Source organism: Parambassis ranga, chromosome 14, assembly GCF_900634625.1.
Source record: "Parambassis ranga chromosome 14, fParRan2.1, whole genome shotgun sequence".
NCBI classification, from domain to species: Eukaryota; Metazoa; Chordata; class Actinopteri; family Ambassidae; genus Parambassis; species Parambassis ranga.
The window spans coordinates 5,303,349-5,327,918 of NC_041034.1; the positions used below are offsets into that span (position 1 = coordinate 5,303,349).

At 41.8% G+C, this 24,570-nt stretch overlaps 4 protein-coding genes and 1 pseudogene across 5 annotated transcripts; 3 read left to right on the forward strand and 2 right to left on the reverse strand.

Moving 5' to 3' along the window:
- Positions 1-1,154: 1,154 nt before the first annotated feature.
- Positions 1,155-12,512, reverse strand: LOC114446702 (pterin-4-alpha-carbinolamine dehydratase 2). 2 transcript variants are annotated; one of them, XM_028422452.1, is made up of 4 exons: positions 12,335-12,512; positions 11,442-11,573; positions 2,930-3,010; positions 1,155-1,392 (listed from the first exon to the last, which is right to left on the reverse strand). In XM_028422452.1, exons 1-4 carry the CDS (start codon positions 12,425-12,427, stop codon positions 1,297-1,299), a joined length of 402 nt encoding a protein of 133 aa, XP_028278253.1. In that variant the 5' UTR covers positions 12,428-12,512; the 3' UTR covers positions 1,155-1,296. The 2 variants fall into 2 exon arrangements, with proteins under 2 accessions (XP_028278253.1, XP_028278254.1); XM_028422453.1 differs by lacking the exons at positions 11,442-11,573; positions 12,335-12,512 and adding an exon at positions 3,093-3,174.
- A 995-nt stretch (positions 12,513-13,507) lies between these two features.
- Positions 13,508-16,336, reverse strand: txndc15 (thioredoxin domain containing 15). The gene is made up of 6 exons (XM_028421632.1): positions 16,147-16,336; positions 15,098-15,417; positions 14,818-14,964; positions 14,340-14,503; positions 13,913-14,043; positions 13,508-13,803 (listed from the first exon to the last, which is right to left on the reverse strand). The coding sequence occupies exons 1-6, from the start codon at positions 16,241-16,243 to the stop codon at positions 13,607-13,609; spliced, it is 1,056 nt and encodes a 351-aa protein (XP_028277433.1). The 5' UTR covers positions 16,244-16,336; the 3' UTR covers positions 13,508-13,606.
- A 505-nt stretch (positions 16,337-16,841) lies between these two features.
- LOC114446648 (tripartite motif-containing protein 16-like) lies at positions 16,842-19,139 on the forward strand. Its single transcript, XM_028422328.1, has one exon. It carries the CDS (start codon positions 16,930-16,932, stop codon positions 18,640-18,642), a length of 1,713 nt encoding a protein of 570 aa, XP_028278129.1. The 5' UTR covers positions 16,842-16,929; the 3' UTR covers positions 18,643-19,139.
- Positions 19,140-19,535: 396 nt separating this feature from the next.
- Positions 19,536-21,682, forward strand: LOC114445699 (tripartite motif-containing protein 16-like; annotated as a pseudogene).
- A 602-nt stretch (positions 21,683-22,284) lies between these two features.
- LOC114445700 (E3 ubiquitin/ISG15 ligase TRIM25-like) lies at positions 22,285-24,361 on the forward strand. Its single transcript, XM_028420835.1, has 2 exons — positions 22,285-23,798; positions 24,001-24,361. The coding sequence occupies exons 1-2, from the start codon at positions 22,403-22,405 to the stop codon at positions 24,096-24,098; spliced, it is 1,494 nt and encodes a 497-aa protein (XP_028276636.1). The 5' UTR covers positions 22,285-22,402; the 3' UTR covers positions 24,099-24,361.
- The last annotated feature ends 209 nt before the right edge of the window (positions 24,362-24,570 follow it).

Genomic DNA, 24,570 nt, shown 5'->3' on the forward strand with positions numbered 1-24,570 from the left:
AGCGCTGTAAGTTTTAACACACAACAGATGCAGCAGTTGTCTAATTTTAATCTCTACTACAGTACAGATGAATGAACAGAGGGGCTGTGTGTTCACAAATCATCTTTGTAATTTTGAAGTATTGTGTGTGGGCCTGGTCGGCCTTTACTGTAAAAAGTGTGAAAATTGAATGTAAACTTATACCTAATGAGACTGAAGCTACCATAAAAGACTTGATGCTAATGCTAGGGGAGCATGCTCTGTCTTACAGCATGGTAGGGATGATCTTCATGTTGGAATGGTGACATAATCCTGAACGATTTCTCCCGCCGTTTGTAGCCAAGGCTTAGACGTGTGTCCGCCACGTCCAACCAGAAACCACAGAGCAATCCAAATATTGGAACTAGCTCTAAAGAAAGCCAAACAAAAGTGCTGCTGGTGAACGACCTGGATAAGTACCACCTTTCTACAAGGGGCCATTCACACTGATTGATCCTTGAGGCAGCTATGGGAGGGAAATTTTTTAACATGGCTGCCAGGAGGAGTGCACTCCTCCTTGATACAATCTAGCCAACCATAATGACTTGTTTATTGACTTGGATTTGTCTACAGCAACCACAACCAACACTTAAGGTGTTTAAGCACATGCTTCAGGGCATATGAATCACAACACCGAGGGAAAGAGGAGCATCATGATGCTCCATCTGCAGGCACAAATATGAAAAATGTTCTCCTGCTCTGCTACTTATTTTTCTGCTGATAGCTAGCCACCAGTCCAATCAGACTCATCCCCTTTCTTTGTAAATCAAATAAATCCCCTTTCTACTGACTTTGACCCCTTCCCTCAACTTTGCTCCACTCTCCTGAGCCAAAACTAGAACATGTGGTCCAGTGGAGGGCCGAGAGGGAAAAAGTATCCTCTGGATCACTGCCGTGTACCGGACAGAGAGCTGCAGAGCAATTACACTCCATTTTAATTCCATGTGTGAAAATAAACACAGCTGAAAACAAGCGAAACTCACAGTGACACACTCAATGAAGTGCAATGAGCTTCTTCTGTCTGCTTCTCAGTTATGGAATCTAAACCACAAAGAAAACAGAGCAGACCTACATCGTTTAAATCAATTACAGAGGCAGCACCGCTTCACGAAAAAAATCAAAGTTTTATCCTCACAGAACAGTTGTAGAAAAAAAATTCCATTTTTATTTGAGACAAGAACAGAAACAGAATGTGGAAGACATTTCTCTGGGAGATTAAACTAAAAACAGGATGCAATCAAGAAGTAAAATTAAACGTTGAAAGCTAGAACACAAACATTACATAGAAAGTGCAATTTTGTCAATAAACTTGGCCATTTTGATGTCCCGCTTTGACAGTCCTCCACAGTCATGTGTTGTCAGTGTGATCTGGACCTGTGAAGACAAAGACAAAGTTTTTTATTTGCAAAGATGTTTCAAGTTAAAGTGAGTGTGCTGGAGCAGGTAGGTGACCGGTTGTCCACACCCGATGAGGCCGAGTAGGGGGCGTGCTGGGGTTAGCTGGGGCAGGTGTGGTGGCTTTCTTACTGCTCTGATCACCATAAACCTTCCATGAAGTTTTGAAGCTCTGTGTGTCACTATCATGACAGTGCCCAATTCCACCTGCCTCCAGGTTTATTCAAATATGGGCACATAAACAGCCAGTGCCCTCCTGTAACTCTTAATGTAATTTAAACATAAGTATTAAATACAAATGTACTATTTTGCTGCACAAAACTCAAAATTGAACATCTAGACGACACAGCTAGGAACAATTTTTGTGTGTAATGTTCATTAAGATTTCCTGTTTAACTGTTTTTACACAACCTGTGAAGGAATTACTGTACATCGGAGGGTGCCGTGTGCCTCAAACTTTCATTGTAGACCTATAAGCTAGCGTGTTGTGGAGCGCAGAATCCCAGTTTCAGTGTGGTGTGCCTGCCTCTTAGTACCGGTTTCAGTCTCCATGAGACATTTCCGTGATGACAAGGCTTGAGGAAGCTTCCCACCGGCTCACAAATAACACTACTGGCACACAAGTCCCAACAAAACCACAAACTATTTAAAAAAAGGTGACAAAATATTGAATTATTTCTTTCAGCCTGTGCTCCACAGTGTCAGATATTGTCCTCCTGTCATTTGGAAGGATGTTTTGTTTTTGGGATCCACCCACTAATATCTGGTTTGTCCAATGAGGTTCCTCCCTGCAGAGCAGTGGTGGCCCAGAGTCAAATATTTGTAAACTCACATCTTAATGGTGAAGGCCAATAAAACACAACAGAACATGATTGTATTTTGGAGAATAATAGCAGGGGCTCAGCATATAGGCGTCTACTTTGTCGAGGTTGAAGCTCAGTGAGTGTGGGATTTACGTGTAAGTGTCTGGTGGAAAGTGCTGTGGGGGCCCAGAGACCTGTAGCACCGTTCTACAGCCACTTTAATAAAGAGTGGATTAGGAGCAGCATTCCTCTCAGAGCAGCCCGGTCCACCACACAGTAACTCAGTGGCTACAGACTAATGCCGAGAGATTTTCAGGGACTGGCTTTGTCATATCAACCACTACTTTATTCTTGAGGCAGAGAAAGTGAGAGAGTGTGTGTGAGTGTTAAGGATGTGTGTGGGGGAGGCAGAGATATTTGCCGAGGTTTTCACAAGAAAAACGATGGGATTACAGTGTGGAGCTATTGAGGTTTTTTTTTTTTTGTGTCGCTCTGACTAAAGGAGTGTGGTTCAATCTTCTGACTTCATCCCGAATCCACTGATGTAATCTATTACCATCCATCCATAGCACTGTAAATATGGCCGACATGTCGCAAAGATAACACTGTTTGATCCCACAAGCAGTGATCTTATAACAGATACTATGCAAATACTGTAAATGACTCCTCAGGCACTATGACAGCGTGCAAGTTGAACCAGAGAAAGTTGTTACCTTATTATAAACATTGAACCACTCTGGGTGATGGTTCATCTTCTCTGCCTGCAGAGCGACCCGTGACATGAACCCGAATGCCTGATGGGCAAAAAGGCAATCAATCAATTAATCAATCAATCAATTTGGGAAAATGATTACTCTCTTAAAAGCAAGTGCAAACCTTTAATTAAAATTGTTTCTTTATGCATTTTGAGGGGTTTAGTCCCACATCACTGGTATAACTGGGGATGGACACAACATTAAAAACACAATCATTATTTAATTCCATTTTTGAATCATCATAACCATCCCAATTGTTATATATATATAGAGAGATATATTGCAGGACTGTTTTGATTCAAGTCATTTCAGTTCAACAGACTGCATTATTTCAAGCTAGGAATACATGTTAAAGGTGAATATACAGCAATATAAAGCAGAAACAGGACTTTAGTTACAAGCGAAACATGCCAGTAACTCTGAAATGTCAGATTCAGATTCAGTTCAGGCCATCTAATGTTGAAGTCAAATTCAATTCAATTTGTATAACTTCTTTACTTTTACAATAAAAATGTTCTCTTCTCCAGGAACCCAGAGTTTGACCCCCTGGGAAGCAGATAGGGCAACAGTGGCAAGGAAAAAAAACTCCCCTTTAACAGGAAGAAAGGGGGACCCTCCTGCTGATAGTTGGCCTGGTAAAGGAGTAGGAGAAGGTAGATAGGACAGAGGGGATCATATGCACAATAACAAAATTAAAGATTATATTTGACAAATATACATTTTTATCTACAGATATGTCAACCAACATGTGGGATGCTGTGAAAATCTCTTGTCAAAAAATAAATGACGTTTAAGAACCGCATAATGAAAACACTAAGAAAGATCATTAGAAAAGCTACCTCAAAGAATCTATGTTTTTCCTTTAATTTCTATCCAGTGATAGACTCGTGGTTGCAGCTGTTCAGTGAAAGAACCTGTTTTAAAGGGTCCATTTCAAGCTGTGGTCACAGCACAACACACAAGGAGCAATGCTGCCGTCTGAGGCACAGAGAAGTACAATCTCTGCATACTTCCACCCCCTTGTAAGAACTGCGCAACACACGCACACACAGAAACAGAAACACACTCTTGATATTTCGGCATGTGGCTCTCTCCAATCAGAGGCCATCCAGGGAGTCATTATGGTTATTCTACTTATCTACAAAGAGGAGAAATCCCTCGTCATTCCCACTGTGAAGAGAGAAGGAGAAAAAAAAAATCAGGTAGACCTATTTCAGAGCAATTTCCCACTGCAATCTCAATTAAGCCCCTAAATGCTTCCTCTCTGCCTAATTAAATCAACTGAAATGCCATTGTTTACAGGCCATGGCTGTGGCCCCATCCACCACCTGACATGACGAAACAGAATTACTCTCACAGAGGAAATTGCATTTAGCCTTTTTGGTGTGTTGTAACCAATTTCTGAGACGGCCCTGCTGGGTGCGCGTAACATGATCGGCAGCTTGATCAAATTGGTTATCAAGGAAACCGTCTCCTGATCAATTTAAGTAATTGGCATATTCCTGCAACTTGACCCCGCTGGCACCAATTTGGAGAGCGAGGCAGTCTGCTTTTTTTCACTTTTCATTGGCTCTAATGGAGATGGTTAAGCAGCCTGTCATGTCAGGTGTTGTCCAAACATGTCTTCTCTCTCTCTCTCTCTCTCTCTCTCAGGGCCGAGCCGAGGCTAATCTGCTGCTGTGGAACATTGAGTGACAGGTAAAAGGGTTCTGTGTGAACACTAAAGAGTTCCTGCACATTGTCCCCATTTCAAAAACTCACTTTACTTCCTGGACTCTGTTATGGAACAAAAATCTCAAGACATTCCTGATTAGCCAAACTTTGTCTGTGTCTATGTATTCCAGTATTTTTATACTAACATTCAAATAAAATTTTTCAGACTATAAGCTGATCTGTCTTTGCAGAAATAAAGTATTATATAGGGATTATTTGATGTGGAGCCAGGGGTCTGCTGCTTAAAAACATAAGCAACAAAGTAAAAAAACAAGCCAGTGAACGTAGCATTTAGCGACTATCAAGACCCAAAAAAGAGACTGACAGAAGCGAATTTACTAGTTTCCCTGTTTTCATAGCCCTCTCATAGCTGTGATGTGCAACTGCCAAGAATTTCCCACAAAACAGCTACCAGAAGGTTAATTATTTCTGCATATCTGCATCTGCAAGGAGCTATATGCCTCTAATTCTGTTCTTCTTGTCATTCAGCATCAGTTCTGCCAATGTTTTTGCAAACCCACAAAGAGTCTACAATATTTTTATATATAGAGACAAAAAGAATACTATATAAAAGGTGCTCATAGGTCAAGAAACTTTATAATCATGGCTATCGTGATTTGTCCGTATATGTCACATTTCTTAAACGCATGCAGTTTTTGAGGTATATGGTGATTACTGCAGGGTTACGAGACTGTGAGGGGAAAAAACTGTTTAATTTTACTGGAACCGTTTCATATATGAAAATCATTTTATTCCCACAGAGACAAACAGTTTTCAGGCTCCTAGCCTTGACCACCATGTGTGAATTATGGGTGTATTTCCCTCTTTAATGCAGGGAGGATCCAGTTTAACGCTACATATCTGCCAAGTAGGTCACACCACTTCAAAGCAGCATGCCAATAACACATTTATAGACTATATGACTAAATATCTGTATCTGAATTCCAATAATTGGTCACTTCAATTCAGTTTTAAATGATTATAAATATTTTTCTCAACCAGCTCATCCCATAATAAATGATTAATAACAATGCTATAATAATATTCATATTAGTGTGTTTTGCACAAGTTTTTGCTGAGCGCAGCTCAGTCTTGTTATCCAAATTTCAAAGCGCCGTATAGTATGCAGGCTGCACTGCTATTATTACAAGTAGTGTCACACTTCCAGAAAAAAAATACACGTCCCCTGTTGTGCAAATGAACCAAACAGACACACAAAATGTGATTTGGATGAGACGAGAATGTGAAACATAAGATGACAGTTATGCAACATGAACCCTGAGAAAAAACTTCATGTCTCAGGGAGACAAAAAAATGAGGAGATGGAAAGCAATGGAAGCAGTAATCTCCCCACTACAAATGAATTGGAGTTAAATGTCCAAAAAGGCCTGAAATCCTGAAAGGGCCTTTAAAATAGCACCCGACATTGAGCTTCTCTCACAGGTGGTGGTCCCTTGGGGGCAGTAAGCAGAGCAACAGGACACAATACAGGCAAAGTGGCAGTGCTCTGCCTGTCTGTCACACATAGGTCATCTCAACACTCCACTCAGGCCAAACAGAAAATAAAACCCACCCTTCACTCCCAGCTGAGGTCTCATGTCAACAGAGGTCAAGGGCTCTCCCTCTGAGAGTGCTTTGTTTACCCTATTTGTATTGTGCGGGCCACACTTCTCAAAGCCAGCGGGTCAGCCAGCCAGTCAGGCTATCCGTCCTTTCAGCCAGCCAGCCAGCCAGCACTTTCCAACTGGCCCAACAAGCTGTAGCTGTCAGAGTCAGATAATTTGACATGACATTATGCAGGCCCCCCATTTCAAATAATCAGAAACACCCGATGGCAGACCCCCGCTATGCCCCCACACACACCCGCTTTTGAGGAGCCATTTTGGTGCTATTACAGCATGATTGTCATACAACACTGGATGAGACAATTTGACGTCGGAACGGAGTGGTGTTCTCTCTCTCATTGCGGCTGTGGGCTGGAATACAGGACTCAGTTTCAAACACATGTGTCTGTTATTTACAGATCGGCTTTCCACCACCGCGCGGTCCAAGGGCTTAGAAACGCCTGCTCTGCCTTGCCAGGACTAAGTGCATGCAGATTGTGCCCACCCTTACTCTCTCCGACAGACACACATTCACGCCGGTGCGTGTACAAACGGAAAGCTCCTCCGCGTATGCGCAAGTATTTGCCGACACACACATGAGGACAAGCCACTATCCTCCATTACACCCCACCATGACTACCCGATGATTACCCCACAAGCCCCATCAGCACCCACGTCTGTGTTAGCCTCCTGGAAAACCTGGAAAGCAAGCACACCGATGATGATGATGATCGACACACCTTTTATGTTGCTTCACAAGCTTCCATTTGGACTTCCAGACATGTAATACAAAGCAAAATATCAAATCATTATGAAACAAAGGTGCCAGTGCTGCAGTTCTTTCATGTAGCTGGGCATCAGCAGCATTAATCTTCTTCTCAAATGAACATTCTTCAACAATCTGATACTCTGACAAAGATGATACGCGCTCTGCCACACTGTGACTAAGATCGTGTGTAACAACTCGTCACGCACGTCAGCACCTATTTATGTAAGGAGTGTCATGTAATGCTAAGGCACGGCGTTAACGCCAACTTATGCAAACCCCTCATTAAATGCAGGGTTACCAGCAAGGGCTTAAAATGACATTGGGCTCGTCAAAAGACAGCAGACGTCAGGGCCATCTTAGTTTACCCAAGGTCTGATAGCCAGATTATCTAACCACCTCCGCTTTGGTGCCACACCTTGCGGCTTCCCTGCAGCCATTTTCACAGGATGAGATGAATGCAGGGCGCCTTCAGTTCCCAGGGAAAAGTTCCAATTTGGAGACAGAGGTGGGAACTGAACACCGCTGAGCCGATTAACAGGCCTCTCATTCTGAAATCAAAACTGTACATTTTTTTAAAAATGTTTTGAAATATTTGCTTGTTACATTTCTGTTTTTCTGTCTTTATTTTTGTCAAACAGGAACACCAAAACCAAATTCTTTGAGTGTTAGCAGCTCTTAAAAAACACACTGACCTGACCACACCCACCCTATAGTTAGACAGGGATATTCTCCTGGATATGGATGTGGACAGAGATAGTTACATGGACAATGTGTCTGTGAACTTCTCGCATGCTTTGAAGAGGTGACAGTCGACTGGCGTTTAGAGGAACGTCCATTCTGTGCGAGACACACACTTTCTTCTTTTCTTTGAAGGCATACCTTTCTTCAACTTCAGCTTCTACTTAGGTTTTTATGCACATCCACAGTTGATGCCCATGTAGGTAGGGGCCCCACCCCCCTGCCACACGTCGCGCAGCTCAGATCCCATTAAGCTCTCCCATACTTGCACAAAGTATTACACCAACATGCAAAAAAATCATTTACCTGAGTTCACACCAAAATAGTAAAAGATATTTAAAAAAAAGCGATCTAATAATTGTTCATTTTGTAAATTGTTGGCATCTCAGACGAGGAGGCAATATCAGCAAAGTAGCCAGTCTCAGCAAAATAATTCATCAGACTAACCGGCATACTGTGTGTGTGGCAGGAAGGGCATGGTGCTGAGAGTTTGGTTTACTCAGGGGCTCAGTTTTAGTTGTAGGACAACTTATTCCACACAAGCACACCAAGGCCTATAACGAGATGTGGAGGCTTGAAGGAGATTTGGGAGGAGAGGGAGGCCCCGGCTGAATATAAAAAAAAGTAGAGGCAAGGGGGGAGCAGTGGAAGGAGCAGAGGGAGCTGTCTGAATACTGCACTGCTCTGCTGCTGCAGCAGCACTGCCCAAAATTGGAACTTAAGGCCAGAAGCTTTTTCCGGTGCTTGTAATGCGGTTATTGTCTGTGGTGAACCGCAGACTTGGCGTGTTGTTTGTCTCAAGTTTGTGTCATATTCTGTGGTGTTTTTTATTTATTTTTTTGCACAAATGACAAAATGTTACGTTAAATATTATTTAGATCTGGAAAAAAAAATCAAAACATGTTAATTGGGCCAAAAAAGGTAGTTTAAACTTTAACATAGCTTTGTCTCACATTTCCCCAGGGATCATAATAAATATAAAAGCCAGGAGAACATAAATGCAAAAAAATAGTATTAATGAGATACTGCAGAGGATATACACAATTTAAAGTTAAGGAATACAAAAAATTAACTATACATTTGCTGATTATTTAGTCATGTTTTGACCATTTATAGATTTAATTTTCTGTGTGTGGCCCATCAGCAACAATAGTCTTGTGTGCTGTGGCTGCAGACATCTAACTGCTATTATCAAATTTTCCTCTGTTATTCAAGTGAGGGCTTCTCTTTGCAAGGGAAACTGGAGACTATAAGCATCCATGTTTCTATCCTAAGTGATTTTTTTCCTATTAGCTTTACAACCAAATATTTGCGGGGAAAGCAGGAATGCTATTGTTGTCAATGCCACCTAACATATGCAACAGTTGAGCTCGCACAGCACACCTCTGGTATACAAGTCGCATCTTAAGGCTAGCTATTACATTTGTGTCGCATGAATGTTTCCACTTCCATCCACCAAAATGTATAGCAGATGGTCCTCATGGGTAAACATACACAACATAAAGCTTGGTGCATAAACAGTATCAGTGACTGCAACTTAAAAACATGCGCAATTCAAACCAAAATTTACAATATTAAAGACACACACACACACACACAGACACACACACAGATGTTTCCATATATGATTGCAGGGATTCTCACTGACCAAAGTGACTCCAGAAAGAGGATTTCACCTCTCAAACCCCATTAAATACACTGGACTTGACAAGGAAAATAACTCACAGTTACTTCTCAGACTACTGCCACTAACAACGCACTGTGTACCCACATGCCGCAGATAAATTACAACAGCATCATAACACTTTCCACTTGCTGTAATCAAAGAAAAATAAACCTAAAAAGCAGGTCCAGCTGTCATGTTCCTTTGAACTTCATCTGAGTGGCTGTGTACTTCATATGCTTTCGGCTATTGGTGCAGCTTTACCGCCCCCTAGAGACTGCAAGAGGAAGCGCTTTAACACTCAGAAAGGGGATTTGTTATTCTCATTATAAACTCTTGGGGATCTGATTTCCTCAAGCACATCACTTGGAGATAAGTGGCAAATGGAAATCAGCCAGCACGTCGCTCCTCATCTCCATTCCCCTCTGGTAAAAGCCCTTTAAGAACAGCCATGAAAAATGAGCTAAAGGGAGTTTGTGAAAACGCATCAGAGAATTGGTGGGGGTGTCTGGAGAGAGAATAAAAGAAAGGGGAAAAGAAGGACAAGAGAGACAGAGAGAGCTGCCAACATGTAAAATTGGAACAACGTGAGCTCAGTCCCCAATAACATGGGGCACAGAGTAAGACACAGAGATAGGGAAAGGAGCGTGGCAACAAGCAGGAAAAAAAAAGAGAGAAAACAGAGCACATCTACCAGAAGGAATGATGGAGCTGTTAGTGGTTTCTGAAGCAGATGAAACATTTTAGCCAATTTGATTGTTTGTGAAAGAAATCATTCTGATCAAAACCCCAATTGCTGCCAACTGGCCGCCTGGCATGTCTCAGGGTAATACAGGCTGACGGGTTGGGGGTAAGAGGAGAGGCTTTAGAACTGGGAGGAACTGAGGGGGGAGGTCAGCACTCGCCCTCCAACTTCAAACACAGGGAAGTGTAAAAACAGACTAGTTTAGGGGCTAAAACAACTAACGACAGGATTTAAGGAAGTCCGCTAAGTGGCCCCGAGATGTTGCAGCTTACTTTGCCAGATACAGAGCTGTTAAGGTAGCAGTGACGTCTCAAACAACAGTTACACTGAACTTTTAATGCTTATTTTAAACTAAGAATGGGTACAGCTATCAGCCAGCCATGTTGCTATGATATTGCAATAATCAAACACATAGTTTGCAGTAGAAACGTGGTGAATCCTGAGGACACGTGTACAACTGTGATGGGATAATCTACTCTCAGGAAGATTTTTCTGCTTGTGCAATTGTATACCAGAGTCACAACATCACCTGAGTTAAGTTACTTCTGCTGAGGAAGCACGCAAACTCTGACGCTGACGTCTACCTTTCTGCATAATCACTTAAAGAAGTGAACTACGTACATATACATGCAGAGCTGTTTGTCTAATTTCCTTCTTCTTTAGGCTATGAAATCATCAATCACCATGGTATTTATGTAGCATCTTTTACAATAAATATTGTTTTGTTTTTGATGTAAGTAGTTTAGGTAAAGTGTCAATTTGTTGATAGAGGAGCATTAAAAATAGAATAATTTGTTACTAATTAGTAGGCAAAAGGATGAGCACCAGACAGGGTCAGCATCACTTCAAATATACTGTCTGTACTAAAGTAATAATCTGCCATTCTGGGCTACAAATGTGCAAATGTCAATTTAGCTGCTCTCCGTTTAAATTTTAATGTATAATTTTAAAGGTTTGGTGGTAAAACAGGTCATTCTGTCAGAGTCTGTCACTAATGTCACCATTCAGTGTGTTCATTTTGTTGACCCTGCATGCATAGTAGATGTCAGGCAGCCATGTTTTGCCTTTTTGTTCACTCATGGACAACAACAAGCGTTCACAAATATTTACTAGTCCTTCACTTTAAAGGAAAAAAATAGATGGGAATAAATACCAGTGATTCCAACTAAATTAGAGAGGGAACGGAATACTGCTACACCTGTTTCCCGGTACTACAATGTAAATACACAAACACACACCTGATTAAACGTTTTAAAGTGAAGCTCCTTGAAGATGGCATCACGGTCCTCCACCTCCATCCATCCTGCGGACCTGAGCTCCATCACCAGCTGATCCCGGTCTGCGGGGGAGAGCCAGTGGGAGTCCGACGACTGCAGACATCAGACATGGATGTATTCACACTTATAAGACCGAATCTCATAATCACATCTGGCAATTCATTTTATTTTATTTTGTTGATTCAGCTTTTAAAATACTGTTGTTTTACTTTTCAGATCCACTCGTTTGCTGTGGCAGAAACCTGAATGTAATGCTTGCTGCATCCTGAAGGTGGCAGTGTAGCACCAACAATGAGCACACAGATGTGGATTTGAAAACATTAATGCGCATTTTTGTTGATATAGATATTCATAATAATTTGGCCTATAACTTCCAGGCGTGAACACTTGATATAAAGAGTTTGAAAACTCTCACACATATAAACATCACTTTATTTATTGCAGAAAAAGCTGATATAACACCAGTCCAACTATTTAGAGCCCAAACATTAGTTTGGCATATTAACAAACTGTTTGCTAGCTATTAGATAAACACTAACGTAATAGGCCAGACATAAAGTTTAAATTCAAGCTAACATTGTCCTTGGACATCAAATACTTACGCAGAATAACTAAATAAGACGTGAAGCTGTTAAGATTTGTTCATTATTCACTTGTAATTTAGCTTTATTACAGTTTAGTTTGGCGAATCAAAAATACGGTACAGGTTTGACGCTGTGTAGTACTGTATTAGTCTTCATGTTTGTGCGTGATTATAAATATATCACATAAGCCTTTTTAAAGAGCCTCATGTGTAGCGCTCGTCTGAGGTGCTCATAGCTTGCTAATGCTAATACTGTCCAGGCAGCACTCACCATTTTGGACGAACAGTTCCTGATAAGCAAAGGCACCCACAGGTTGTTCAGCCGGGACAAACGGCTGCTCAGGCTAAACATTAACCCAGACATAACCAGCGTGGTGTCAGCTGGCCTCCTTCTCCACTACACACGCCTCTCCTGTCATAGACCGTGTATTAAGGAAGGACGTGGTGACGTCATCAAACCGTTCAGTAGCCTCGATTTTTTTTTCTTTTTTTTAACTACCTGGTCGCCATCTTGGGTTTTTGAAGCCGGAAGTCGCGCCTCCAGTTTTTCATATTTGGAATAAGGGGGCGGAGCTAAATAAGAAGACGAGCACAGTAAACCCGCCCACCCACACTGGCTGGGCTGCAGGCAGTATCTAAACTGCTTTCATTCATCACATCCTGTCAGACAAATTTCTAATGTTGCTGGTGGATAACAAAATTAAATCATTTTATGTACAATAAAGGCACCTCTGAAGCTGTTTGCTGTTTCTACTATTTATTTCTGATATGAATTAAACAATAGTAGCATGCTCAGTATTGTAATTAAATAAGTACAATTTAATTATCTCCAATTGGCTCCATGTTAAAGTTATTATTATGTCAGGTTCACACTCCTCTCTGTGTGCTTTAATGTCTGCAAGACAAAGCAGATAGTCTTACATGGTTGGTTAATAAAATAAATACAGCAAATGTACTTTGAGGAAACTGCATGTTAGGTTCACATGTGCCTGATCATCCAAACATCCAATACAACTGACAACAAATCCTGTTTTCAATTGCATGTTCATTCAGTCATACGGCAGGTGGGTGCTGGTAGGTATCTTTGCCTGGGTCAAAGTCCCAGGTAGATAGTTTATCCTCTTTGGAGGGTTCCAATTTCATTTTCTCACCACTGTGGGCTGCAAGGTAATCTGTCTCAGGGCAGAAATCCAATCAACCCAAGGACGAAGAGGAGAAAACAGTGTTTAACTCTTCAATTTGAATTTGTGATTTTTTTTAAATGGGAGTCATTTGGAGCCAACAACAGTATTTCACTTCAAGCAACTTTTGCATTGGTCTCAAATTTAGCAGCCTTTCTGCCCTGTCACACAACCTGATAGCTGTTTAGTTTACTGCCCGATTAAAATAAAATATGTTTTTATGCTAAAAGGAGATATTGAATTAATAACTCATAAAGACAACAAATCATTATGTTCTTTATTATAAATCACACATGAATCTCACACACCCAAGTTAGCAATTTTAACAAACTAATGACATCCTTGCAGTCACTTCTCCGTTTTCATTCCTGATGCTCGTGCTCCTGTCCAGGTATAAGCCAGCGGATGCTGTCAGTCCGCAGGATGGCGTACAAAGTGAAGCCTGTGATAAAGAGGATGGAGAAGACCAGCAGCCAGTCTATGGCTTTCACCGGTAAACTGGGGAGGGGACCCAGGCGGTCTTCGTCGGTCACATTCCTGTCAGCCCCGGCCTCAAACCCTGAAACATGCAGACTTTCATGTCATGCCCATCGAGGGAAATGTGAAATATTATGCAAGACGTTTTTTAAAATAAACTATATTAAGGACTGTCTACAGTGTATTTGTACCCGTCTGGTTGGTGATGAAGGAAGTGAGCGTATCCAGTGTTCTGTCTGTGTGGTTGAAGCGAGCCATAGGTTTGGCCCCCTGGAACAGCAGGATGTTGGGCACCGCCACTGTCCCAAATCTTGTGGAGAGGCTGGAGAAAGATGGAGACAGCCACAGAAATGAAAATGTCAAATGTTCACCTGTGTCTCTGATCTGCACTGATGTATAGTCTTATAATGTTCAACTCAAATGTTTAAGCTTTGACAAGGGAATACTTTCACACTTTCATGTGTGATCATAATGTCGACCATGTAGACAGAATCTATAATCCAATTACTCAGAAAGCAGAAAGGCTGGTAAAAATCAGAACTCAATTACAAGTGACTTTCACTTTGGGTGTGATGATATATGTTAATACTACTAACCAGTAACAGTGTGACATTTTACCTGCTGTGCTGTGAGGCATCCAGTGCAAGGAAGTGCATGCTGGGAAAGACTCTGGGTAGGGCATTGAAATGTGGTGCCAGGTTGGCTGAGAACTGGCACCAGGCAGTGAAGAAAAGCACCACAGAGCACTCTGTACCGTTAGCATTGAGGAACTCCATCAGGTCCTGAAAGAAGTGAGGAACAGCTTCTTTAACTTCAGAATCCGATTTACACTTTTACAGGTCACCAGTAAGTCTTTTTTTTAAGTATTATGTGATTAACATAACAGGTAGGAATAAAGTAAATAGTTACACACAGAGTTACAGTCACCTTTTCTATGATGAATTTAAAAAAAGTACAACAATAGATTTAAGTTTATCGCCATAAAAATACATTTGATTTACACAAATAATTGTAGATCTAATGCTAAAATGAGAGGACACGTGTGTATAAATAGTTATATATAGTAGGTGTGAGCCTCAGAGGAATGCATGAATACCTGCGAAGCATTGAGGACCTGCACGGTGAAGTTATCCATCCCTGTGATGTTCCTCTTATCACAGTTTACCTTGTACGTCTTTGCAGTCTCTGTGGTGTTGTGCTCTTCGGCTGCCATACCATCTGCACGCACTATGTCCAGAGTCACCTGGAGGTAAACATCCAAAGAGAAACCCATTTTTATCTGCACGGTGTATTTGAACTAATTCTGACTGAGGCATACTAGAACTATACATACGACCACTTGTAGTCATGTTCAAACATGAGTTCTAGTGAGTTACCTGTGGTGATGATTCTGTGCCCTTCTCCTCCAGCGACACTCCATTAGCAGCCACAGCAGGTGAACCACACTGTCCACTGTTCTCATCACAAGGTGGAGAGAAGCCTGATTGGAAGTCTCTAACATTTTTTGGAAAGAGTGACTTGATGTCAGATGGATCGATAGGGGTTTCCGTCCCCATCACTGCATCTGCGATCTCAGCTGTTTTGAATTGTCTCTTTGGCAGGGAGTCCAGGTCTTCTGACTCCACAAACTTGGGGCTGTTTTCCAAGTCAGACACTTTGTCTTCTGACAGCATGAGCTCCAGTGGCTCATCATTCCCTAAAAATCACACACACACACAAAGATATTTAACTCAATTTTACCCTTTAGTAACAGAAAGACAGTAACCAGTTTATTTGCTATAGGGACATTAATACCTGCCATGAAAATTGACTTACAATAAGTAAAGGGGTGTAATATAAACAGTTTGGCCTAACTGTAGACCTTTACCACAATTATTAATGAATAAATTAACTGCAGTTCAGTTTGGCTACTGGCTACATGAGGGCAGGTCAAAATGGAGCTTAATATATCTTTACAACAACAAAGATTATAGTCTTGAGTTCTTGTTTAAACAGATAATAATAATTTAAAGTATATGATATAAACACACATTTGAAAGAAATCAAATATTTAGCATAATACCGTGTTCTTTAACATTATAAATACAAAATCGAACTAATATATTGCTCTTTTCGTAGGTATTTTGAAATGTTCCAATGTTATTTGTATATTTGTAAGTCAATTGCTTTTCAAATCATACGATTGTTAACCTAAGTGAGTATATTTACGTTTGGTTAGCACCATTAGTTATTTTATTAATATTAACCCGTTAAGAGTGATAAGCAGAGCGACAGTTTAAACAATGTCTATTGACTAGTTGACTAAAACAAAAAAACATGCCGACACAAACGGTAAATATAAGGTTATTCAAGTTATTAACACCACTATAGCCGACTGTCAGTTCGTAATGTTTTGCTAGCGTAATGTTTGGCTAACGTCTCCTACCTTGTGCTGCCACTGACGATAACCTCAACACACCCGAACAATTCAATACAAATAAGACAAAGAACGGGAGTTGAAGTTTATTTGCGATCCCCGTCATGTTGTTTTTTTTTTTTTTAAAATTATAATAAGGTGAGCACTGTTTTCACGACATGTTGGGATGTGATGCTGGTCGGATGACAGGAACTAACATTGGTGCCGCGGCGGAAGAAAATAAATGATACACCGTTAAATCCCATTTCCGGGTTACGTCACGTTGTGAATTTTTTTTTTTAAATTGTAGTAAACGGGGATGCTGAATAATGTATAATGTATAGAATAATAATAAAAAATAATAATAAAAGTGGGAAACGTTGTATAAAGCATGATTCAGGCAGAATGAAGGACATTCAACAAATACAAATAGTTTATGCACATACAGAGAAAATGCTAGATATTTAATGTGACACCCAGTTTAAAGGCTTGTTTAGGTTCCAGTAAAATTCTGCAGAAATCAGGCAGTGAGCCACAACCTCTGACTGGCCTTAAGATGCTGGCACTCTAAAACCACTCCCCCTCCTAGGCTACTACTCCTGCTTCACAACTTTTTTTTGCCCCCATCCTGTTTTGTTTCTGGTCAGCTCAGATAGGCCTTTTTGTTATTCCCTCCCCTTCCACCGATCTGACAGTTTTAGGGTGGGTTTAAACACAAAGTGAAGTACTGCAAGAGCTAAATCCCCATATTCTGCACATCAGTGGGCAAAGTTGAGTACAGCTTTTATCTGGAAACAGAAACTTAAGCTTTACATGCACTCACTAAGAGGAGAAATGGCGCAGCAAGGGATTCAGCTGGATCAAGAAAAACTGAGCTGTTCCATCTGTCTGGATCTTCTGAAGGACCCGGTCACTATTCCCTGTGGGCACAGCTACTGTATGAGCTGTATTAAGAGCTACTGGGATGAAGAGAAGGAATCATACAGCTGTCCTCAGTGCAGGCAGAGCTTCACACCGAGGCCTGCCCTGGTGAAAAACACCATGTTTGCCGAGTTAGTGGAGGAGCTGACGAAAGCAGGACTTCAGTCTGCTGCACCTGATCATTTCTATGCTGGACCTGGAGACGTGGCCTGTGATTTCTGCACTGGGAGGAAGCTGAAAGCCTCAAAGTCCTGTCTGGTGTGTATGGCCTCTTACTGTGAGCAGCACCTCCAGCCTCACTACAATGTGGCTCCACTGAAGAAACACAAACTCATCGAAGCCACTTCCAAGCTTCAGGAGAACATCTGCCCTCGCCATGATGAGGTGATGAAGATATTCTGCCACACTGATCAGCAGTCCATCTGTTATCTCTGCACCCTGGATGAACATAAAGGCCATGTCACCGTCTCAGTGGCAGCAGAAAGGGCTGAGAAGCAGACGGAGCTTCAAGGGAATCGACAAAAAATCCAGAAGAGAATCAAGGATGGAGAGAAGGATGTAGAGGTGCTTCTGCAGAGGGTGGAGGCTGTAAATCTGACTGCTGATAGAGCTGTTGAAGACAGTGAGAAGACCTTCAAAGTACTGATCTGTATTATTGAGAAAAAAAGTGCTGAAGTGCAGCAGAAGATCAGATTCCAGCAGGAAGCTGAAGTGAGTCAATGTGAAGAGCTTCTGGAGGCAAAGCATCAGGAGATCAGTGAGCTGAGGATAAAAGACACTGAACTGGAGCAGCTGTCATTAAAAGAAGATCACCTCCACTTTCTAAACAGCTACCACTCACTGACACATCTGAGTGAATCCAAGGACTCACCCAGCACTAGTGTTCAACCTAAGAAGTGCTTTGAGGATGTGATGGTGGCTGTGGCAAAGATCCGAGATGAAGTGTGCACAGCTCTGAGTGAAAAGGAGACGAAGAGCCCAGAGAAGAGCCCAGAGACGAGCTCAGAGAAAACCCCAGTGAGAATCAATGAAGTGGGTTTTCAAGAGCCTAAAACCAGAGCTGGGTTTTTGAAATTTGCTTGTCAAATCACCCTGGATCCAGTCACTGCAAACCAATTCTTGTTCCTGTCCAAGAACAACAGAAAAGTAACACTAAAATCTGAAGCACAGCTGAAGCCCTGGATTCACCCAGAAACCTTCTTAAACTGGTGGCAGGTCTTAAGCTCTAATGGTCTGACTGGATGTTGTTACTGGGAGGCCAAATGGAGCGGTAACGTTATAATAGCAGTGGCATACAAAGATATCAGCAGGACTGGCAGCAGGAGGGAATGTGGATTTGGAAATAATGTCAAATCTTGGGCTTTAGATTGTGACAGTGATGGTTACACTTTCAGACATAAGAACAAGTCTCTTTCAGTCTCAGGCCCTCTGTCCTCCAGAGTGGGAGTGTTTTTGGATCACAGGGCAGGTAGTCTGTCCTTCTACAGCGTCACTAAAACCATGAATCTCCTCCACAGAGTCCAGACCAGGTTCACACAGCCTCTCTATGCTGGATTCTGGCTTCCAGGGACTGCTGGAGACTCTGTTGAGGTGTGTGAGCTATAAACAGGAGTGATTAGGAGTGCAAAGATTGTGGGTGTAACTATAAAAATGTTGATGTTTCTTTGACCAGATATTCAATCAAAAGCGTCACTACAATTTTCTGTTTAATCACCATTCAGATTTAAACAATGTATTTACCACAACTTCTCAATATATAATAAATATATGACAAATATAGAACTCTTGAAAAATGTCTAATGGAAAACTGTTGTATTATGTGAATTGTTTCATTGGACTAAAAACAACAGTAACAATCGCAGAAAAGAAAAATAATAAATGTCTCTAATATCCTCTATATGTAAATGCATGTTCTGAATTTTTATTCATATACTGCTGTCTGCAACACTAGAATGGACTTTCTTTCCTTTTTTTATTGTGGACTAGTGTTCTTTAGAAGCAGTATATACAGTATGTTTCCTTTTTAACCCAGTAAAATATGCTTCATTTTGATTGTATGAACTTACAGGAAATGTCTAATAAAACTCAGAAACAGCACTCAAGCAGACAAGGACTCATCATCATTCTACTAACACCGCCTTTCTGGACATGTTGGTGTTTACCTTGGCTTTTAGTTCACTTGTTATACAAGTTATACTACAATCTTGTGTAAAGGTTACATGCCATTACATGTAGTTTGTACTGCATTCAGATAACAGGCAGGAACAAAGTCTTTGATTAGTTTCTGTGTTTTTCCCGATAATTAAGAAAAAATGTTCTATAAGCTCACTAACTATATCACAAGTTTATTCCACTCAGTTTCCTGCTTCCACTCCTGTTGTCTGTCATTATGTGAGACTGTGAGGGTGACTTTAAGACCACTCCTCTTCCTGTGCTGAAGCATAACTCAAATATGGTGCCCTCCTTCTTTGCAGCCTGTCCAGCCCAAGGTATTCCCTCCCCATTCACAGATCTGATGCTTTAAAGATAGGCTTAAACACCACAGGGTACAACGTAGGAGTGGATAATCTCCATACAATGCAGATCAGTGTTTAGAGAACAAGGAAGTGAGTACAGCTTTTATCTGGAAACAGAAACTTAAGCTTTACATGCACTCACTAAGAGGGGAAATGGCACAGCAAGGGATTCAGCTGGATCAAGAAAAACTGAGCTGTTCCATCTGTCTGGATCTTCTGAAGGACCCGGTCACTATTCCCTGTGGGCACAGCTACTGTATGAGCTGCATTAAAAACTACTGGGATGAAGAGAAGGAATCATACAGCTGTCCTCAGTGCAGGCAGAGCTTCACACCGAGGCCTGCCCTGGTGAAAAACACCATAATTGCCGAATTAGTGGAGGAGCTGAAGAAAGCAGGACTTCAGTCTGCTGCACCTGATCATTTCTATGCTGGACCTGGAGACGTGGCCTGTGATTTCTGCACTGGGAGGAAGCTGAAAGCCTCAAAGTCCTGTCTGGCGTGTATGGCCTCTTACTGTGAGCAGCACCTCCAGCCTCACTACAATGTGGCTCCACTAAAGAAACACAAACTCATCGAAGCCACTACAAGGCTTCAGGAGAACATCTGCCCTCGCCATGATGAGGTGATGAAGATATTCTGCCGCACTGATCAGCAGTCCATCTGTTATCTCTGCACCCTGGATGAACATAAAGGCCATGTCACCGTCTCAGTGGCAGCAGAAAGGGCTGAGAAGCAGACGGAGCTTCAAGGGAATCGACAAAAAATCCAGAAGAGAATTGAGGATGGCGAAAAGGATGTAGAGGTGCTTCTGCAGAGGGTGGAGGCTGTAAATCTGACTGCTGATACAGCTGTTGAAGACAGTGAGAAGACCTTCAAAGAACTGATCTGTACTATTGAGAAAAAAGTGCTGAAGTGCAGCAGAAGATCAGATTCCAGCAGGAAGCTGAAGTGAGTCAATGTGAAGAACTTCTGGAGGCAAAGCAGCAGGAGATCAGTGAGCTGAGGAGAAAAGACACTGAACTGGAGCAGCTGTCATTAAAAGAAGATCACCTCCACTTTCTAAACAGCTACCACTCACTGACACATCTGAGTGAATCCAAGGACTCACCCAGCACTAGTGTTCAACCTAAGAAGTGCTTTGAGGATGTGATGGTGGCTGTGGCAAAGATCCGAGATGAAGTGTGCACAGCTCTGAGTGAAAAGGAGACGAAGAGCCCAGAGAAGAGCTCAGAGAAAACCCCAGTGAGAATCAATGAAGTGGGTTTTCAAGAGCCCAAAACCAGAGCTGGGTTTTTGAAATTTGCTTGTCAAATCACCCTGGATCCAGTCACTGCAAACCTATTCTTGTTCTTGTCCAAGAACAACAGAAAAGTAACACTAAAATCTGAAGCACAGCTGAAGCCCTGGATTCACCCAGAAACCTTCTTAAACTGGTGGCAGGTCTTAAGCTCTAATGGTCTGACTGGATGTTGTTACTGGGAGGCCAAATGGAGCGGTAACGTTATAATAGCAGTGGCATACAAAGATATCAGCAGGACTGGCAGCAGGAGGGAATGTGGATTTGGAAATAATGTCAAATCTTGGGCTTTAGATTGTGACAGTGATGGTTACACTTTCAGACATAAGAACAAGTCTCTTTCAGTCTCAGGCCCTCAGTCCTCCAGAGTGGGAGTGTTTTTGGATCACAGGGCAGGTAGTCTGTCCTTCTACAGCGTCACTAAAACCATGAATCTCCTCCACAGAGTCCAGACCAGGTTCACACAGCCTCTCTATGCTGGATTCTGGCTTCCAGGGACTGCTGGAGACTCTGTTGAGGTGTGTGAGCTATAAACAGGAGTGATTAGGAGTGCAAAGATTGTGGGTGTAACTATAAAAATGTTGATGTTTCTTTGACCAGATATTCAATCAAAAGTGTCTCTACAATTTTCTGTTTAATCACCATTCAGATTTAAACAATGTATTTACCACAACTTCTCAATAATAAATATATGACAAATATAGAACTCTTGAAAAATGTCTAATGGAAAACTGTTGTATTATGTGAATTGTTTCATTGGACTAAAAAAAACTGTAAAAATCGCAGATAAGAAAAATAATAAATGTCTCTAATATCCTCTATATGTAAAAGCATGTTCTGAATTTTTATTCATATACTGCTGTCTGCAACACTAGAATGGACTTTCTTTCCTTTTTTATTGTGGACTAGTGTTCTTTAGAAGCAGCATATACAGTATGTTTCCTTTTTAACCCAGTAAAATATGCTTCAGTTTGATTGTATGAACTTAGAGGAAATGTCTAATAAAACTCAGAAACAGCACTCAAGCAGACAAGGACTCATCATCATTCTACTAACACCGCCTTTCTGGACACATTAGTTCAATTATTACACAAGTTATGCAATCTTGTGTAAAGGTTACATGCCCTTAGATGTAGTTTGTACTGCATTCAGATAACAGGCAGGCACAAAGTCCTTGATTAGTTTCTGTGTTTTTCCAGATAATTAACAAAAAAATGTTCTATAAGCTCACTAACTATATCACAAGTTTATTCCACTCAGTTTCCTGCTTCCACTCCTGTTGTCTGTCATTATGTGAGACTGTGAAGGTGACTTTAAGACCACTCCTCTTCCTGGGCTGAAGCATGACTCAAATATGGTGCCCTCCTTCTTTGCAGCCTGTCCAGCCCAAGGTATTCCCTCCCCATTCACAGATCTGATGCTTTAAAGATAGGCTTAAACACCACAGGGTACAACGTAGGAGTGGATAATCCCCATACAATGCAGATCAGTGTTTAGAGAACAAGGAAGTGAGTACAGCTTTTATCTGGAAACAGAAACTTAAGCTTTACATGCACTCACTAAGAGGAGAAATGGCGCAGCAAGTGATTCAGCTGGATCAAGAAAAACTGAGCTGTTCCATCTGTCTGGATCTTCTGAAGGACCCGGTCACTATTCCCTGTGGGCACAGCTACTGTATGAGCTGCATTAAAAACTACTGGGATGAAGAGAAGGAATCATACAGCTGTCCTCAGTGCAGGCAGAGCTTCACACCGAGGCCTGCCCTGGTGAAAAACACCATAATTGCCGAATTAGTGGAGGAGCTGAAGAAAGCAGGACTTCAGTCTGCTGCACCTGATCATTTCTATGCTGGACCTGGAGACGTGGCCTGTGATTTCTGCACTGGGAGGAAGCTGAAAGCCTCAAAGTCCTGTCTGGTGTGTATGGCCTCTTACTGTGAGCAGCACCTCCAGCCTCACTACAATGTGGCTCCACTAAAGAAACACAAACTCATCGAAGCCACTACAAGGCTTCAGGAGAACATATGCCCTCGCCATGATGAGGTGATGAAGATATTCTGCCGCACTGATCAGCAGTCCATCTGTTATCTCTGCACCCTGGATGAACATAAAGGCCATGTCTCCGTCTCAGTGGCAGCAGAAAGGGCTGAGAAGCAGATGGAGCTTCAAGGGAATCGACAAAAAATCCAGAAGAGAATCGTGGATGGGGAGAAGGATGTAGAGGTGCTTCTGCAGAGGGTGGAGGCTGTAAATCTGTCTGCTGATACAGCTGTTGAAGACAGTGAGAAGACCTTCAAAGAACTGATCTGTATTATTGAGAAAAAAAGTGCTGAAGTGCAGCAGAAGATCAGATTCCAGCAGGAAGCTGAAGTGAGTCAATGTGAAGAACTTCTGGAGGCAAAGCATCAGGAGATCAGTGAGCTGAGGAGAAAAGACACTGAACTGGAGCAGCTGTCATTAAAAGAAGATCACCTCCACTTTCTAAACAGCTACCACTCACTGACACATCTCAGTGAATCCAAGGACTCACCCAGCACCCATACCCACACTCTGTGGTACTTTCAGAATGTGACTGCAGCAGTGTCAGAGGCCAGGAAAAACCCACAGGTTCTTCTGAGTAATGAATGGCCAAAAATCTCACTAGCAGCAGTTAGTAATGTGGAGAATTTGGCTCCTCAGGAACCCAAAACCAGGAGTGACTTTTTGAAATATTCTTGTGAAATCACTCTGGATCCAAACACAGCACACACACGTTTGTCTTTGAGTGACAGAAACAGAAAAGCAACATTAATGCGATACAACCAGTATTATCCAAAACATCCAGACAGATTCATTGAATGGTGGCAGGTCCTGAGTAAAGAGGGTCTGACTAGTCGTTGTTACTGGGAGGTGAAGTGGAGCGGGGCAGCTCAAATAGCAGTGACATACAAAGATATCGCCAGAACAGGTATCTGGTCAGAATGTGTATTAGGAAATAATACAAAATCTTGGGCATTACATTGTCACAGTAACGGCTACGCGTTGAAACATGGCAGCACCTCTACATTAATCTCAGGTCCTCAGTCCTCCAGAGTGGGAGTGTTTTTGGACCATAGGGCAGGTAGTCTGTCCTTCTACAGCATCACTGACACTCTGAATCTCCTCCACAGAGTCCAGACCAGGTTCACGCAGCCTCTCTATGCTGGATTCTGGCTTCAAGGGACTTCTGGAGACTCTGTTGAGGTGTGTGAGCTATAAACATTATTAGTGATTAGGAGTGCAAAGATTGTGGGCGTTAACACTGAAGACAGAAACACAGATGTGTTGGGTAACCCAGATGTTGACACCTGCCAAATTAATGTCAAACAATTCACATGGACTGTTCATGTGATGCTGTGTGTATTTGTTTCCAATGCTTTATAAATTATTTTACAGTGACCCCTTTCTCTGGTGCTGAGAAGGTTATGACAGAAGGCACTTGTTGTGTGTCTGAAATGTAATAAAAATTGCAATAAACCTCTTTGAAGGATGCTTCTTGACTACCGTACCCATCGAGCTGCCCTGTGGTAGACGTTGCTGTTAAAGCACCAACATACAGTATAATGTTTATGAAAATATTCAAATAGTTTTGCTAAAGGAACATTTAAGAAGTACGAAATAAGCAGATGTGTTACTTTCAGATTTATTTCACAACGTTTGAACATTCCACAACAATCATGCAGGAATAAAATGGGAATTAT

What these genes read in the sequence shown, in the direction of transcription:
- LOC114446702 (XM_028422452.1), bottom strand. Translation starts at nt 12,427, where the DNA reads ATGTCTGGGTTAATGTTTAGCCTGAGCAGCCGTTTGTCCCGGCTGAAC. An exon ending in GGAACTGTTCGTCCAAAATG is followed by an intron (nt 11,574 to 12,334) that starts GTGAGTGCTGCC and finishes TGATGTCTGCAG; the next exon opens with TCGTCGGACTCCCACTGGCT. An exon ending in ACTTTAAAACGTTTAATCAG is followed by an intron (nt 3,011 to 11,441) that starts GTGTGTGTTTGT and finishes TTTGCCCATCAG; the next exon opens with GCATTCGGGTTCATGTCACG.
- LOC114446648 (XM_028422328.1), top strand. Translation starts at nt 16,930, where the DNA reads ATGCACTCACTAAGAGGAGAAATGGCGCAGCAAGGGATTCAGCTGGAT.
- txndc15 (XM_028421632.1), bottom strand. Translation starts at nt 16,243, where the DNA reads ATGACGGGGATCGCAAATAAACTTCAACTCCCGTTCTTTGTCTTATTT. An exon ending in AGGTCCTCAATGCTTCGCAG is followed by an intron (nt 14,504 to 14,817) that starts GTATTCATGCAT and finishes CACTTCTTTCAG; the next exon opens with GACCTGATGGAGTTCCTCAA. An exon ending in CTTCATCACCAACCAGACGG is followed by an intron (nt 13,804 to 13,912) that starts GTACAAATACAC and finishes TGCATGTTTCAG; the next exon opens with GGTTTGAGGCCGGGGCTGAC.
- LOC114445700 (XM_028420835.1), top strand. Translation starts at nt 22,403, where the DNA reads ATGCACTCACTAAGAGGAGAAATGGCGCAGCAAGTGATTCAGCTGGAT. An exon ending in CAAAGATATCGCCAGAACAG is followed by an intron (nt 23,799 to 24,000) that starts GTATCTGGTCAG and finishes TCTCCTCCACAG; the next exon opens with AGTCCAGACCAGGTTCACGC.